This window comes from Aegilops tauschii, chromosome 3, assembly GCF_002575655.3.
Source record: "Aegilops tauschii subsp. strangulata cultivar AL8/78 chromosome 3, Aet v6.0, whole genome shotgun sequence".
Lineage (NCBI taxonomy): Eukaryota > Viridiplantae > Streptophyta > Magnoliopsida > Poales > Poaceae > Aegilops > Aegilops tauschii.
This window is the reverse complement of record NC_053037.3, coordinates 625345122-625363728: the sequence shown is the minus strand read 5'-3', so window position 1 is coordinate 625363728 and position 18607 is coordinate 625345122. Positions and strand designations below refer to the sequence as shown.

The window sequence follows — 18607 nt, the reverse complement described above, 5'->3', positions numbered from 1 at the left end:
GTTGATTTCTCTCATTTGAAAATACCGATTTTAGTTGTTTCGAAAATCTGATTTCGCTTTATTGAGAAGCCTATTTCACTCTTTTGGAAAATGGTTTCCCTTGTTCCAAAAATATATTCCACTCATTTCAAAACACTTAATTTCCACCAATTACTCATTTTAAACCAATTTATGTCATTTCAAATAACTGATTTCACTCATTTCAACTAACAGGTTTCACTTACCTCAAAAAGATAAATTCACCAAATTTGAAATACTGATTTCACTCATTTCAAATATCATATGTCATTCATTTTATCATACTGATTTTAGTTAATTAAAAAATCACGCATTTCAAACAAATTGATTTCACTCACTTCAAATAGCAGATATCCTTTCAAAAAACAATCACTCATCTCAAAATGTTGACTCCACTCATTTCAAAACACTGGGTTACTCATTTCAAAAAACTTACTTCACCAAGTTCAAACACATATTCCGCTCAATTGAAAACAATGATTTAACTTCAGAAAAATTAATTCTCTCCTTTTAAGAAAATTACTAGTTTAAAAATAATCATTGATTAGAAAAAAACGAATTTCAGCCATATTAGGCTTGTTTTGGAGATATCACCAAAAGAAAGCGACATGTTTCGAGTGTGGCTATTTGGCTCCCGAGCTCATCTGCTCCGCCATGAAGAGTAAAATCTATAACATACTACAAAAAAAATTTAAAAAAATCCAAGGAAAGATGTTTCAGTGCGTAACGTCAGTGCCATGTTTTGGCTCGTTTGGACAACTGCGTAACTCTCATAAACAATACAAATCAGTTGTCCTAGAAATAGTGTATTGTTCTAACCGATTATTATTTTTGTTGAGAGCTACTCAACTGTTGGAATGAGCTGAAATTTGGCACGAACCTCACGCCCTAAAACAAAAGAAAAGTATTTTTTTAGTAATTATTTTGAATTTACTATTCACCGGGTGCAGATGAGCCCAGGCTCAGAAATGGATATTTTACATGTTTGAGTTTATTTATTGCTTATTTATTTCAACACATTGGGCTTGTTCTATGTTTAAGCTTGTAAATTTAAATGTATGTACTAGTTGGAGGGAGAGACAAGTGTGGTGTGACAGAAAGTAACTATTCAAGGGAGATGAGAGGTGACACTGAAGATAAAAGGTGGCCAGGATCATGGTCAAAAGGGGTCAGTCTAGGTGACGTGCTAGAAGAAATACAAAACAGTGATCGGTAGGGACCGACTAGGTGTCAATTGACTGAATCCTACATCCCAAGAGCAATATTTTGAACATTGCCTAAGAGTCATCCTCACTATTTTTATCTATCTTGACATGCGACCTATCCATATCATTAAGTAGCTCCACAATGTAAAAATGTTTTCCCACTAAGTCATGCACATGCTCCCACTAACTCTACATTCACGTGCAACATGCCACAAATAACCATTAACTATATTAGTTTGTTTTTCTACATGTATATGTCGTGACGCCATCCGATCCACTCCATACGTCCAACACAAGTCCCCGTCTAAACATTGGATAGACTTTACGTGTTGTTAATGTGATCGTCTTGTTCCCAAAGTGCAAATGACCGACTTTTCTCATTCTCATTCTCTTGTGCTTCGTGTTCATGCCTCTTTTCCTCCCCACAGGCCACATAATTCCTCACTTCTCCATCTCTGTTGTCCATGCTATGCTACCATCAAGACTAGTTGTAGAGTTGGTTGTTGCATGCGGTTGGCTCCTTTTGGCATTTCCCTATGATGCTCACTCTTTTCTTCATCTGGTTACAGCGATACAATATGAAAATTGTCTATTTGTTTTATCCCCGTCATTCATCTTTGGATGTTTTTCAGTACAAAAAACTATCAAACCGTGTGATTGGATTATTTCTCTCGTCTCTCGTCCAAAGTAGTTGGCACCGAGACAGAAGAGCCCATCTGGCGGATCACATTTCCTGTAAATGAAGAACCCTGGCAATGGCAAACTCCTCAATCTCTCCTCAGATCCCTCCTCGTCTTATAGTCGGAACCTATGACATGAACAAATTGATTGGTGGGAGAGATTCTCACTCCTTGTGATTATGCTTGTCAGTAGAATTGTTACATGGACGATAAGGGCCAAGGGCAGGATTAGCCAGCAACCTATGCTACTTGTATCCTTAGCGATGTCGCATCGACATGACCTAGGAAGCACCGTGCAAAGCTCACATTGCCCCTCACCACGATGAAAACCACGACATCCATGATGCTGAAGATGCCCTCGAGTTTAGTGGAAGGAGCATTACGAAGGAGTGGGGGAGGGGCTAGCTAGATCGTCTTCCGCGGCCACCGACCTCCCATCATCACCAACAACCTCGCTGACCACCGCACGCGACCTCCACGGCTTCAGTCTCGCCATCAATGCACTCCAAACTAACACCACCCTTGGACCTAGTCTTTGGAACGTGAGCTAGCACATGGAGGCGACTATAGGGAGCCAATCCAGCATATATCTCGGCCCATCAAAGGGAAAATGTGGCCCTAGACTTCCCCATCAACGTCTAACCATTTAATTTCTCCACCTTTTTTCGCTAGACTTTTCAGAATTATCCCTACAAAAAAATATTTAAACATAAAAATAGCATGAAATTCAATAAAATTCAAACAAATCCATAGAATTGCATAAAACTCAGAAATGCAAGAAAAATAGGTTTCATTCTGAATAATAATAATAATAGTAATAATAGTAGTAGTAGTAGTAGTAATAATAATAATAATAATAATAATAATAATTGGAGGTCGATAAAAAATAGGCACACATTTATGCGTCCCTCTTTTCTACTTCTATTAGCTAAATTCTTGTCTTCGTCCTTTTCTTCGGGAAGAATGCCGGAAGCCTAGAATAACGTATCTAGCAGTGAATGGTGCGACTGGTGTTTCCTTGTTTAGACCACCATATTTGTCTGTTCTTGATATATAGTCTACTCTGGCATGTACATGCTAGAATCACTAGTAGAAAAAGGGTCAAATGTTCAACTCATTAGTGCCGGTTCGAACGGCTATGCATTAGTGCCGGTTCGGGTTAAACCTTTAGTACCGGTTCGTGCCATGAACCGGTACTAAAGGGGTGGTGGCAGGCTGGCGTCAGGCCGGGGCCCCACGAGCCCTTTTAGTGCGGGTTTGTGACACAAACCGGTACTAAAGGTCTAACCTATAGTACCGGTTTGTGTCACCAACCGACACTAAAGAGTCTTAACCTATAGTCCCGGTTGGAGACACAAACCGGCACTATAGGGAAATTTTCAAACTCTACCCCCCCCCCCCCCCCCGTATCGCCATTTCAATTTGAAAAAAACAAAAGAAAATTATAAAAACTTCAAAAAATAAAATCCTTCGAGAGGTAGTTATATTACTACATCTACTAGTTAGGAAAATTTAAAAACTTAAATTTGGACATGTTTTGCAAAAATTGTAGGGGAAATGTAAAACGGCTATAACTTTTGCATACGATGTCGGAAAAGAACGTATAATATATCAAAATGTTCAGCATGAAAATCCGCATCCGGTTTTATTTTGCATACAGCCTGTTTGCAAATTTTTAGAATCCTCAAATTCTAAAAGGAAAAAAAAGATATGCTCAAATTTCAGTTTTTTTGAATTTGGGTCAAACTGTGGTCAAACTACTTATTCAAGAAATATTAGTGTTACTAAATAATTATTCAAGTGTTACTAAATAATTATTTCAGTTTTTTGAATTTTGGTCAAATCTGGTCAAACTATGATTAAACTACTTATTCAAGAAATATAAGTGTTACTAAATAATTACTGTTTTTTAGAATAAAAACAGAGAAACGTGTGACCTAATGCTCAAGCTAAACTCCTGAGGGTTAATAGGATTGACAGCTTACATTTTTCAGGAAAACAACAAGTTTAGACTTGGAAAGTAGGGGGAATAAAACTCTGAAGTTAAGCGTGCTTAGGCTGGGGTAGTGAGAGGATGGGTGACCGGCCGGGAAGTTAGACGATTTGGAATCAGTGATCCATACATGAGTACTTAAGAGGGGTGATTAGATACTAAATCATCAAATAATTCAGAAAATCAAAAAAAATCCAAATTTTTCAAAAAAAATTCAAGAAAAAAAACGTTTAGTACCGGTTGGTAAAGGTCCCCCATACCATGGCGCGAGCTCACGCGACGTGGTGGGACTTTAGTGGCGGTTCGTGCCGAACCGGTACTAAAGGGGTGGGGGGGCCTTTGGTCTCCACCCTTTAGTGCCGGTTGCAAAACCGGCACTAAAGGCCCTTACGAACCGGTAATAAAGCTCCGTTTTCTACTAGTGAATATTGATAAGTTTTTAATTTTGTTTTTAAAAAGAGCTTCATGTAGCTGGAGAGTAAACACAAATTCTTACTCCTCCGCTAGATCCCTACACATATATCAAATTAATACTCCATCCACAATTATTTTAACATATGTACTTTTATCATATTGTTGGACACAAAATGCAATGATATGTACCTATAGACTTGCTTAGACAAAGGAGCTGAGTGTGCCTCTAGGTCCAGAACCCCGTACGCTTGTCATCCCAAAAATTACGGTCGCGTTTATAATTCTTTCAAGATGACAAACCTGGTCTCTATCAGAAGTTTATCAGTCCATACTTCAGTCTGAAAAACATGGGTTGACTGGCGGCCAAAACTAGTCATGAACACAGTGTCGAAGCAACAAAACAAGATTCAAAATTTTGCATGCATACATGTGGCAATCATTTTATGCATGATGCATATCAAACCAATGAAAAAAGACATATACTTGATGGTGAGTCGATCTGGACAATACTAATTCTAGACAAAGAGCAAAGCATTCTTGTTTAAGCGAAAACATGAAAACCCCGGGTGGCCATCAAAAACCAGTAAAAAGCAAGGCAGTGGTTATTGGACAAATTACACAAAGTTAATTTTCTGTTTAGTACTCCTTTCGTCCCATAGCTTGAAAAACATTCTTATATTATGGGACGGAGGGGGTAGTAGGTAACTATTCTTTCTATTTCTTGCACCCAAAATCGATAAGCAAGCATTCTAGAAACCTTGATCAACTTTCCAGCTCTCTTCCATGATATTTAAGGAAAATAAATAGACACAAATGGGAATATATATGTGTAACGCGCCTCAGTGGCACAAATTAGTCTATGAAAACTTAATAATGTGTCTGATTAAAATAATGTGTAACCGTATGCTTCAAATTATAACAAACAAACAAAATACTATGCTGGTATATGCTTCAACAATCTCTCTCTAGTGTCTTACAAAATAATGCTAGTATATATGTCTTACAAAACAAACTACTACAACAATCTCTCTCTAGTATATGCTTCAAATTTAGTGAGATTGCAATTTTGACCAATGTTAAGATTAATTAAAAGTATTATATGTTAAAAGTTAGTAATTTAAATATGTTTTTGCTAAGCATAATAGAAAAACTATGCTGGTATTTTTTGTCTAAAATGTAACAAAAAGTCAAATATTAAAAAAGATAAATTATAACTAAAAAGAGATAAAAGAGTTTAGTCTAAATTAAATAATAGCCGTTTCAAGTTTTAAAACCCTCTCTCATACGTAGGGATTTTAGAATATATCATATTATTAAAACAAGAGACAAACAAATCACAATTTTGTCCACACATATTAATTTATCCTAACAATTAATATTAAATATAAACATCTAACATTGAAAGATTTAAAAGTTATATACAAATAACACGCATGTATCAATCATAGAAAACTGCAAGCATCATCACGTGTGTAGGAGAAGGACAACTCCAATCTTACAACACATGTGTTGTATGTGGAAATAAAGTAAAATCTTATATTTGGAAGATCCAATGATGACTCCTCTAATCCTAATGAAAAAAAAAGAAAAAATAATTATCAAAGGACATTTATAGCTCTTAAAACAATCGAAATATGTTTTTTTATGACTCCTTCCCTACCTTTTTTAGAAGGACTTCTTCCGTACCAAACCGGCTGTATCACTGCTCCGTCCAATCATGTTTCATGTATGAGTTCTACCGTTCGTAACCTGTCGCATGGTTATTCCTCTAATATTTGGTGCAAAAATACATCTCTAACCAAAATGCTTTTGTTATCATTTTCTTAGACATATTTTTTTTATCATTTTATCTAAATAGTAGTCTAAATGTCATCCTACCAGTAATAAAATTGCATAGGGAAAAAAGAGTACTTACAATAATGTCTACATCCGAAATTGTATCGAAGGTAATCACTCACATCCCAAGCCCATGTTCACGCCCTTTCTCACCATCCCTTTGTTCGCACCAATACGGGTTATTCAACCACAGCCCGTAGCAACTACGACCGCTGAATTGTCGTCACGACGAAGGGGTGGGTGTCAAGGTCAATGATGTCAACGGGAAGCTTGGCATTGATCAAGGGTGGGAGGGTTTTGTCATAGCCCACAATCTTCGGATTGGATACTTCCTCACTTGCAAGTTCCCAAGTGATGATATTTTCAAGGTCAGTCTTTGACCATTCTGGCCCTGAGGTAGTGGTCAAGTGCGGCCAACACGTCCCAGCGCTTGCCGTGGTCCAAGAGTTGTAACATGTCTGCCGTCCTCTACTACTATGCCTATGACTCTTTGGTTGTGTGTATCTCTTGCGTGCTGGTGTTGTGCCTATGACTATATCTATATGACGGTATGCATGCTTATTTATTTATTGTTTGACTGGAAAGGCAGGAGCTCTGCCAACCATCATTAAAGCAGGGGGATGGGTATGTGCTTGTTAATGTGCGAGCAATGCTACACATACGTAGACTTACGTTGACTTTTACGTAAACCTCCACTTGGCAAATTCCAATTGGGAGTACAGGGGATGAGGGGCCCACCCACCTAGAAATCAGAGGGGGTGGTGGGGGTGGGGGGGGGGGGGAGAGAATGTAGTATTATTCTTAATGTGCTTATGCCTATGTTTTTAATGTGGTTATGCGTATGCTTTCTTCGTACTCATGCGGGGACACTAACACATTTTTATCTACGAGTGAGCTATGTATAAATGATCGGCTTGCCGTCAGTTTGTTTAATGAGTTCATATGGTGCGAAGGTCACTCTAGACTCTGCGGCTAGCATCACGTTCCATGCACCTATAAAATGATCAGGACAGGAGCTTCTCAACTGGTCCGAGTATCTTCTCATCTTCTCAACTGGTCTGACCCAACACCAGCTGGTGCGGTCCGGCCGGAGAGCGTGATACCTTCTCGCCTCCCGCCTGAGCGACGCGCCCATGTCGCCCTTCGACCTAGCATAGCCAGCTGAGTATCCGGACGCGGATTTTTACAGCTCAGGTTTCTGTACACCCTTTATCCTTACCCTCCAACATTGCTTTAAGATCCATGCTAGACAACTAACTTTGTACATCAGATTTTCTCTTTTTTGTTTCTTCAAAATAAAACAACATATGAACTTTAAACTTTGCAAGACACCAAAACATTCTAACTAGAATGTGGGAAAAAACTTTCAGATTTTTTTGTTAAACATAAATATACGAAATTAGATTTTTTTTGTATTAAAAAATATACTTTTTGGTATTTATATTGCACGAAAAAATCTAAAAGTTTTTTCCCACATTCTAGTAAGAATGTTTTGTTGAGCTGCCAAGTTTGAAGTTCATATGTTGTTCTATATGGGAGAAACAAAAAAGACAAATGTACTCGCACGAATCGCGATGCAAAAATGAGTGGCTAGATAAGGGGGTGTAGGAACGCCTATGCTTTCTCAAATGTTAACCCTGAGTATCCGCCTCTGGCCTGGACGCGACAGGCACCTCTGCGGCCGCCTCCCCGCCGCGCGCACGGGCGTCCAAGTCCACGGTCGTCACGCTGCTCAGCCGTGTCCGCTGGCAGGACGACAGCGGCGTGCTCTCGTACGAGCTGTCTCCGGAGAGCGCGTCGTGGCTGCTGGAGGACAGCCACCGCATCGCCTTCTTCTCGCTCTTGTGGTTGTGGCATTGGCTTCTTCTTCTGCTAGCTAGCAGCTTCTTGATATTCCTCAAAAATTTGAGCTTGCCATGCCCGGCAGGATTCTTGGGCGTGGCCGCGACTGCCGGCGGCATGACTGGGCTCCGCCATGGCTCGTCGTGATCTCCAAAACGCAGCTGGTGATTTTTGCCGTCGCGGTCTGTCGTCTCGTTAAGCGGCGAGAAGAGCGCGGGGTCGTAGCCGCCCAGGCCGAGGCTGCCATACCGCAGCATGAGCTCCTTGGCCTTCTCGCTGGAGCGGTAGCTCATGCTTTTGCTCAGATCCATGGCCGACGTCATGGCTCTGCCATCACCGTCCTGATCTTGTTGGGCGGACGAGGGGTGGTGGTCTCTGCCACGGATTTCGTGGCGGAGGCAGGCGTTGACCCACTTGAGGTAGACGAGCTCCTCGACATGCACGCAGTGGTCGCTGCGTAGCTGCTCGATCTGCCTGGTCAACCTGTCGTTCGCCTCCCTCAGGTAGTTTGCTTCATCAACGATGTCGTCCTTATAAATTCACAAGAAAAGAGGATGATTAGGTAGCTTGTTTAGCCACATATATGGACGGAGATTGCCGATCGTAGCCCGTGGTAAAGTATTTTCTAAGCAAAACAGGAAATGGGAAATTCAGACGCTTCGCACTGGGAAGGAAATGTTCTCTCAAAACAAAATGGCATATGTCTTCTAAAAAAATGTACTACTCGCTGATCCATATTAATTGTTGATGATTTAATACAAAGCATACATATATGCGTATGCTTTCTCAGTGGGACACAGAGTAACTGACATACGGCTGAATATCTTGTGCTACGGAAGCACCTCACATTAGGTGCTCCCAATTTTCAAAATAAATATTTAAATGTTTCAAAAAATTCCAAAAACAATTATGGATGTTCACATCACATGAATGTAAGATCCCTAAAATTTCAAATCAAAATTGGAAATATACATTGAGGAACAAAAAAGACAAATCTAGCATGAATCTTTTGCAGAAAATCCTCGAACATTCCCGAAATGATGGTTTGGTCCACATTCCGTGATGCCGCCCATTCGATCTCAGAGCGATGGCTGAGGTCGCGCGGAGCACCTAATGCGAGGTGCTCCCGTAGCACCTAATGCGCGGGAGCACCTAATTCATGCAGGTCGCTGCTTATGCGACAAGGAATTTCGCTACCTTAGGGCAGTTAGAGTTATTGCCGCTGTTTACTGGGGCTTCCATTTGAAGCTTATCACACTTCTCCTTCCGACCTTCCAGACCCGGGCAGGTGTCAGACTCTATACACGTGTTACCGCTTAGCAGAGTCATGTGTTTTTAATAAACAGACACTACCCCCAATTCTTTTTGAAAAAGTTAGGGTTTTTAGAAGTTTTTTCCTCTATGGGAAGGGCACCTTCCCTTGATCAGTTGCTTCAACCCTCATCGGGTCGAATGGATTAGTTCTTGAATATAGTTTCCCGCAAGGGACATTACTTAACTGACCACGGAAAAATATTGCATTCTAGTTTGATCATGAGTGAGTTCATTGTTGTTGTATAGCGAAACCTATACTCCAAAGCTTACCAACGAACGTGAATTCCCCCTATTTTGCTTGGGTAATTTTCCAATCGGCTAATGTATCTCAGGAATTATACAACATTATAGAAAAATGCAGCTACTTACTCGTTTGGAGTTAACATAGTTTGTAAAGGTAATATCAAATAAAGACTACGAAACTATGTTCACTTAGGTCATCAATAGCCAATCTGTGACCATAACATAAACTAATTAAATGACCATCTTATGTTCAATGGCCATCTTGTGTTTTGCCAAAAAAACAGCAAGCCAGCACATAAAGAAAGCTATGTTACCAGCATTCCTATGGTTGGATAATCCAGACATCCAAAGAATTGGTTTCAAATGTCAACAATTTTTGTTGGATTTGCTATTTCAAAGCGTCATCGGTTAAGAAAGAAGGACTTTTTGGTCGACAAGAAGATATAAAAAAATGTTTTATTATATTTTTCTCTCCCAGAAGATAACTTTGTTTACTTAAAGCTGGAAACCAGTCGACAATCGACACGCACTCCCTCCGTTCCATAATACTTGCCGTCGGCGACAAGTATACATAATGTGGAGGGGGGGGGGGGGGGGGTCGTAATTTTCGCAAATTTAGACGAAATGACAGAAAATGTTGAATTGAAATCAAGAATTAGGAATGCAGTTACCTCATGAACCAGACTAACAGTAACAGAGGAGGAGACCTGCTCCGCATGCTGCAGCCTCAGAGCAAGCTCCCTGTTCTCCTCCTCCAGCCCGGCCTTGGCCTTCCATAGCGTAGCCGCCTCCGCGGCAAACGCCCTCTCCCTCCTCCCGCCCGTCAGTTCCAGATCCATAACCTTGTCCCGGAGCATCGCCGCCTCCCTCTGAGATTCCACCCGCTCGACCTGCACCCGCTCCTTGAGCGCACGCAGCTTCTCATTGGCGCGACGCAGCTGCGCCCGGACGGCCTCCAGCTCCGCCGCCTGGGTCTTGAGCCTCTCGTTCTCCTCATGCAGTAACAAGGCATTGAGCTTCAGGATCCAAGTCTCCACGGCGGCGACGCTGACGCGGTGCTCGAGCTGCTCTCTAAGGCCATCGAGGTGCATCAGCCGGAGCTCTAGCCTCTGCTCCCGCTCCACGAGCGACAGCCACAGCTCCTTGAACCGCTCGACCTCCTCCTCCTTGACCAGCTGACCGTGCTTCGTTTCCAATGCAGAGGTTGCTCCAGCCACGTCGGGTGGCATGCTCTGAACTCTTGCCACCGGAACCGGCTCATCGTCCCGGGCACCGATGGACGCGCTGTGAACCACGTTCTCCAGATATTGGTGCTTCGATACCATGGACAAGAAATTAGAGGTGGTTGGATTGCCACGATCAAGAAACGAAACGGGAGCTCTAGCCTAGGATCACGACTTACATTATTCCATGACAGAATTCTGAGGAGCCCACTGTCCGGCGCAGGCAGAGGCAGAGCACGAGGTCTGAGTCTGACTGCTGCAGACAAATCCATAGACGCAAATCAAATCGCACATGAAAAGAACTTGAGCATGAGTGAGCCATGAAGTATTGAAACAAGCTGCATACCAGAAGTTGGCCTAGCTGCAGCAGAAGCAGCCAGACGTCGCCGGCGTGGTTGCTGACCGGAAACAAAGAGCACAGCCACGTAAAGAGCAACAGCAGCGGCGACGACCATCACGGATCCCTGCGGCCTCCCTTGACCACTGTTGTTACTCCATCCGAGAAGGCGACTAATCAGCGATGGAACAGGGAAGCTGATCAGAGTAGGATCGAAGCCCGCCCTCATCGGATCAAATTGGACGGAGAATATGAGACCTCCCTCCTGGTCGTCCATGGCGTCAAGCGAGCGCCATATGTTGGGCATGCTCTGCTCTCCAGTTCGCCATGCCCAGAAAGCTTGAAGAGGCCCCATGCCGTATTTACGCCAAACTCCTACATTGAGTCTTGATCTCTCCTACATTGAGAATTTGAGAGGACGATGCACTTTTTGCTCGTGTTCGCGTGCCACCTTGTCCTTGTGACCCAGCACGCCGAAGAAATGGAGGTTCAGTTGGTGCTTGGTTGGAATTGTTTTGGCGCTGTGAGTTAGTTGCATCTAGAGAGAAAAACAAAACAAAAATGATTATGTGTAATTTTTGTCGTCTGGGAATAGGACGGATAGTGTAGGTGTTGAAGATATATATGAGCGCGTCATGATGTATATCAGCGGTGGCAAAACCATGTTCTGCATACCATGGATGCTATACCACCTCAACCAACTATTTTTTTTTTCTGGCCGCATACATATACATAGAGAGCCAGAAAAAATGTTCACGTGTTTTGAAAATAAGTTCATGGCATTTTTAAAAAATATTTATGATTGTTGACATTCTAGAAAATACTAGCTGGCATTTAAAAAAAATTATGATTCTTGACATTCTAGCAAAAACTAAAAAATGTTGATAGCATTCTAGAAAAACGTTAGCTGGCATTTTATAAAAAATCACAAATTTGAATAAAATGTAATTGACATTAAAAATGTATTTATAAGGGAAATTTTACGGTGCATTATAATACACCAGAGCACGTGTATTATATGGCCGATTTATCGGATGAGACTAACTGGGCCTTTTTAAAGCCCAACGGTATTTTTGACCTAAAAATTCTTTAACTTTAATTGGCCCAATTAAGTCCACGGGTATTCCGGTCCTAAATTTTCTAATTAACTTAATTGCATTAACATTGCACTTAACTATAACACCACGTCATCGTGCGTGGTCATTTGAATTTGGTTTCGAGCATCATCTCCTCTCGAGCCCTAGTTGAAAGTGCAACTAATCCGGATGGTTTTGATAATTCATAACAACATATATCTCATATATTATACATTAAAAGTAATATACGGTGGAACCAGAAGACTGCAAATTGGGCTAGAAAATCTCACATAATTAGAAAATACTAGCCCTTGATTTGGTGGGTCTAGTAAAATTAAGAATATGTGACCGTTCAACTGCGTGACATATATAAAACATGGTGGGCCACAGCCCCCACCTACAGCCCAAGGAAAGACAATATTTGTACTCAAATAATGTGCAACACCTCACGTACATTTCTAGGAAAGAAAAAAACTAAATGTGCTCCCCAAGAAAAAATTGGGTAATAAAAAAAGATACATCTCCCAACATACAAACCTAGGAAAGAAAATAAACTAGACTCTTCAACGAAAGTAACTGCCCTATTATCTATTTATATATAAAAAGTAATTGACGAGTTAATAAAAAGCAGAGAAATAGTCTAGAAAAATCCACGTTAATTAGTAAATACTAGCCCTTGATCTGGTGGGTCTATTAAAATTATGATTATATAACCGTTTCATATGCATAACATATACTATTTGGATGCATGATATATATAGCATTGTGGCAACCCACCACGAGTCCGTGATGATAAAAAAAACACCATGAGTCCATACCTGTTGGGAAACATTGCATGAAAAACAAAAAAAAATCTACGCACACGTAAGATCTTCTTGATCCAGCGAGACGGTGAGGTAGTGGATGACTTCCGGCAGCACAACGACGTGGTGACGGTGATGGTAAAGCTATCTCCGCAGGGCTTCGCCTAAGCACTACGAAAATATGATCGGGGGTGTAAACGGTGGAGGGGGCGTCGCACACGGCTAAGCAATTTTCGTGGTTGTGCTAGGCGTCCCCCTCCCACATATATATAGATGGGGGAGAGGAGGGAGCAGCCAGGAGGCGCCCCCAAGTAGGCAGAATCCTACTTGGGGTCCTCCCCAAGTCCCCCCCCCCCCCTTTCCTTATTGGAGAGCGGGAGGAAGGAAGGAGGAGGTGCCCCCCCTTTCCTTTCTCTTCTGAGGAGGGAAAGGCAGGAGGGGCCACCCCTCCCCTTTCCTTCCCCTAGGGTCGACCAGCCATGTAGAGGGGCGCACCAGCTCTAAAGTGGGCTGGTCTGTCCCCTCCTTTGGCCCATTAAGCCCATACACTTATCCGGGGGTGTCCGGAACCCCTTCCGGTGACCCGATGACTACTCGGAGCACTCTGAAACACTTCCGGTGTCAGATAACCATCGTCCTATATATCAATATTTACCTCTCGACCATTTCGAGACTCCTCGTCATGTCTGTGAACTCATCCGGGACTCTGAACAACATCCGGTCACCAAATCATATAACTCATATAACACTATATCGTCAATGAACTTTAAGCGTGCGGACCCTATGGGTTCGAGAACTATGTACACATGACCGAGAGACCTCTCCGGTCAATAACCAATAGTGGAACCTGGATGCCCATATTGGTTCCTACAGATTCTACGAAGATCTTTATCGGTCGAACTGTGATGACAACATACGTAGCTCCCTGTGTCCATCGGTATGTTACATGCCCGAGATTCGATCGTCGGTATCTTCACACCTAGTTCAATCTCATTACTGTCAAGTCTCTTTATTCGTTCCGTGATACATCATCTTGCAACTATCTCCTTAGTCACTTTGCTTGCAAGACTTCTTATGATGTGTATTACCGAGAGGGCCTAGAGATACCTCTCCGATACCCGGAGTAACAAATCCTAATCTCGATATCTGCCAACTCAACAAACACCTTCAGAGATACCTGTAGAGCATCTTTATAATCACCCATTTACTTTGTGACGTTTGATAGCACACAAGGTATTCCTCCGGTATCCGAGAGTTGCATAATCTCATAGTCGAAGGAATATGCATTTGTCATCAAGAAAGCAATAGCAAAAAACTGAACGATGAATATGCTAAGCTAACGGATGGGTCTTGTCGATCACATCATTCTCCTAATGATGTCATCCCGTTATCAAATGACAACACATGTCTATGGTTAGGAAACCTTAACCATCTTTGATCAACAAGCTAGTCTAGTAGAGGCTCACTAGGGACACAGTATTTGTTTATGTATTTACACATGTATTTAAGTTTCCAATCAATACAAGTCTAGCATGAACAATAAAACTTTATCATGAATAAGGAAATATAGAATAACAACTTTATTATTGCCTCGAGGACATATTTCCTTCAGCCTCTCACTTTCACTATCATTAATAATCTAGTTCACATTGCCATGTGATTAACACCCATAGTTCACATCGCCATGTGACCAACACCCAAAGAGTTTACTAGAGTCAATAATCTAGTTCACATCGCCATGTGATTAACACCCAAAGAGTACTAAGGTCTGATCATGTTGTGCTTGTGAGAGAAGTTTAGTCAACGGGTCTGTCACATTCAGATCTGTATGTGTTTTGCAAATTTCTATGTCTACAATGCTCTGTAATGAGCTACTCTAGCTAATTGCTCCCACTTTCATTATGTATCTAGATTGAGACTTAGAGTCATCCAAATCGGTGTCAAAACATGCATCGACGTAGCTCTTTACGACGAACTCTTTATCACCTCCATAACCGAGAAATATTTAGTTAGTCCTCTTAGGTAAATAAGGATAATTTTGACCGCTGCCCAGTGATCTACTCCTGGATCACTATTGTACCCCCTTGCCAAACTCATGGCAAGGTACACAATAGGTCTGGTACACAACATGGCATACTTTATAGAACCTATGGCTGATGCATATGGAATAACTTTAATTCTCTCTCTATCTTCAGCCGTGGTCGGGCTTTGAGTCTTACTCAACTTCACACCTTACAATACAGGCTAGAACTCCTTCTTTGACTGATTCATTTTGAACTCCTTCAAAATTTTGTCAAGGTATGTACTCATTGAAAATCTTATCAAGCGTCTTGATCTATCTCTATAGATGTTGATGCCTAATATGTAAGCAGCTCCACTGAGGTCTTTCATTGAAAAATTCTTATTCAAGTATCCTTTTATGCTATCCAGAAATTCTTATTCAAGTATAGGCAATGAGGCGGTTGTGCTGCATAAGGCAGCCAAGTCCAAGGCTGCACCGGGGAAGCTCCCGTTGGAGCAACGCATGGGCGGCAGCCACCCCCAAGACCCCGTTAGCAAAATGTCATAACAATATATTAATATTTATTGTTGTGCAAAGGAGAAGGCTATTTTTTGTAGTTATATTAGTTTATTTCCTCAAGATACAATGACCTGGCTTATTCTGTGTCCAAGAGGAAGGAAAAATATATTTCTAGGTGTCATGTGACTTACCTTTTAAAAGGAATAACCTCATGCTATTCAGTCTTCACTATTTGCTTCACAGAACTATTGTAGCCATAAAAAGAAAGGCCATCATGGAGTATATATAACATCGTTTTTCTATTATTCTGCAACTCTATGTACCTCTAATAAGAAATCCTATTTTAGATGCCGAGTTGATGAAATTTGTTCCATAAGATATATGCGGTAATTTGGGATGAACCCAAATATCTCCTTTTCCTTCAAATAAATTATCCCTGGAAATATCTGTTTTGAGTAAACATTTCTTTATGGTAGGCATGTTTCAACTGCTAACCACGCCCGGTCACAATCACATCTTTAGTGCGTTGATTCTGCCAGTGTCACAATATTGGAATAACCGAGACGTGTGAGTCATCTATAATCTATGAGATGGCCAAATGGACAAGATTGTTTGGAGTTGAACAAGATTCTCAATATAATTGTGCAAGGTAGGGGGGAGAAAACACATATTGGTGGACAGTACGAGAGGAAGGAAGCAAATTGTCACGTGGTGGCCGAGAAGATGGAGGAGAGGAAGGCGATAATGAGACGCATTTGTCTACCACATGAGGCCGAGAAGATGGAAGAAAGGAAGGCGACAATGAGACGCATTTGTCTACCACATGACGACCATGAAGTATCATCCCATGTGGATAGTCAACGACTCCAATGTCACACAACATTTTTCTTTGTAGACTTTGATAGCTTGTGGCAATGCATGGGCATTGAACTCAGATTCATTTACTTTTGCAGTTACCCATGGTTTGATGGATCAAGAATTTTAGTAGCATTTATTGCAAGGAGGAATATCATATATCCATAAACCTCAGGGTTTTTTTTGCAGCAGAACATGATCATGATGAACTGGACAGATTTTTAAAATGCCCGTGGCAACGCACGGGCATTCTATAGTATGAAATATATGTTTCGCTTGATATCTTTTATTAGTTCAATGCCAAGTTATATAAATCTGTCTGTTGCGTATGTGATTAATATTGACAACTTACGTGGTTGAATTTATATCCTCTCTCCATTTCATATTAGTTGTCACTAATTTAGTATAGTTTATAATAAATCAGCTACAACTAATATCACGGAAGTGTCCACTTCCATGACGATACATCGCGCGTCACAGAAGTGCTTTCGTCAAGGGTGACCGACACGTGGCATCCACCGTAACGGAACGCCGTTAAGCTATCGGGTCCGGTTTTGGATCCGATAACCCGTTAACAGCCCCGACCAATGGGGATTTTCCACGTGTAAAATCATCATTGGCTGGAGGAAACACGTGTCGGCTTACCGTTGGGACAGGTGTCACTCACCCAATGGGCGAGATGCGCTTATGAAATGTTGACACGTGGACCGGCCCAAAAGTGGCCCATAAAGTTTAAATGGGTCGGCCCAACTAAAGGCCCACAAGATTTTGTGGTCCATAATGGGCCGGCCCAGCCAAAGGCCCACGAGATTTTGCGTACCATAATGGGCCGGCCCAGCTAAAGGCCCACAAGATTTTGCGGGCCATAATGGGTCGGCCCAGCTAAAGGCCCGCGAGATTTCGCGGACCATAATGGGCTGGCCCACCTAAAGGCCCACAAGATTTTGCCGACCATAATAAGCCGGCCCAGCTAAAGGCCCACGAGATTTCGCCGACCATAATGGGCCAGCCCAGTTGAAGGCCCAAAAGATTTTGATGACACTAGTTGGCCGGCCCATTAACAGGCTGCCATGTTTTGGGCCAAATGTCGGCCCATATTTGATCCGGTCCATTAACAGCTTGCCACGTTCCGGGCCTAATAAAGGCCCATATGTGATCCGGCCCGTTAAAAGCCTACCACGTTGTGGGCCAAATTACGGCCCAGATCAGATCCGGCCCTTTGAGAGGCTTTGGGCTAAATTATGGCCCATATCAGATTCGGCCCGTCAACTGGACGCTATGCTTTTGGGCCCACTTGATAAAAGCCCACTTAGTAATTCGGCCTGATATTAGTTTCGGCCTGTTAAAGGCCCATTTTTAACATTTCAGCCCTATATATATTTCGGCATGTTAAAGGCCCGTCATATAGTTGGGCCTAACTACGGCCCCGTTTGCATCCGGCCTGCTCACAGACGATAATCTGATTGGGCCAAACAAGGACCGAGACAATTTTGGCCTGTTATAAGCCGATGATTTGGTTGGCACAATCATGGGCCGGGGTCTATTTCGGCCTGCTTCCGGCCCCTGAGCTGTTCGGCACGTTTCAGGCCCAACCTACTTTTCAGCCTCCTAAAGCCCCATTGAGTTTTCTTGGGAAAATAGGGCCGGCGGTTTACTCGGCCTATTAAAGGCCCGAATCTACTAGTGGGCCAGTTTACATTTAGGCCTGTTAACGGACCAAGATGACGGGGCCCATGATGCGGATCATACATGGTGATTTGCATGATGGCCCGATTATGTACCGTAATTTTACGGTTTGGCCGGTTTACTACGAAGACAGGATATATATACAGTAAAATAACTGCAGCATCATGAAAGAAAAAAATCTAGACTATACAATAAAGAAATTACGGCATATTACATTCACTGGGCATCAAAGTTCGCCACTATGATAATAAAGCACAAGCAGACAGCAAATTACATACACTGGGCATCAAAGATCGCCACGAGTGCAATTAAACATGCCGACAAAATAATATACAAAACCGACAACACTTCAATAGAGTTCAAGAAAGGTTAGCCCTGCTCGGGAGCTGCAGCGCAAGCAGCTGAGCAAGCTGGTGAGACTGCACTTGTTTGACACTTATATCCTCCTCACTCTGAAAGATAAACAAGTAGACAGATGACAGGTTTTGCACATATAAGTATCAGTGCTGACAATTCATCACAATTTTTACTGACGAATAAAGTGACACAGTTTAAAATAGC

General features: G+C 42.0%; 1 protein-coding gene across 2 annotated transcripts; it reads right to left on the bottom strand.

Moving 5' to 3' along the window:
* Window positions 1–7312: 7312 nt before the first annotated feature.
* On the bottom strand, window positions 7313–11614 carry LOC109758524 (uncharacterized). Of its 2 annotated transcripts, none has more exons than XM_020317386.4 (4): window positions 11115–11614; window positions 10948–11021; window positions 10217–10858; window positions 7313–8518 (listed from the first exon to the last, which is right to left on the bottom strand). In XM_020317386.4, exons 1-4 carry the CDS (start codon window positions 11458–11460, stop codon window positions 7778–7780), a joined length of 1803 nt encoding a protein of 600 aa, XP_020172975.1. In that variant the 5' UTR covers window positions 11461–11614; the 3' UTR covers window positions 7313–7777. The 2 variants fall into 2 exon arrangements, with proteins under 2 accessions (XP_020172975.1, XP_020172974.1); XM_020317385.4 differs by having other exon boundaries at window positions 10948–11024; window positions 11115–11613.
* Between the last annotated feature and the right edge of the window lie 6993 nt (window positions 11615–18607).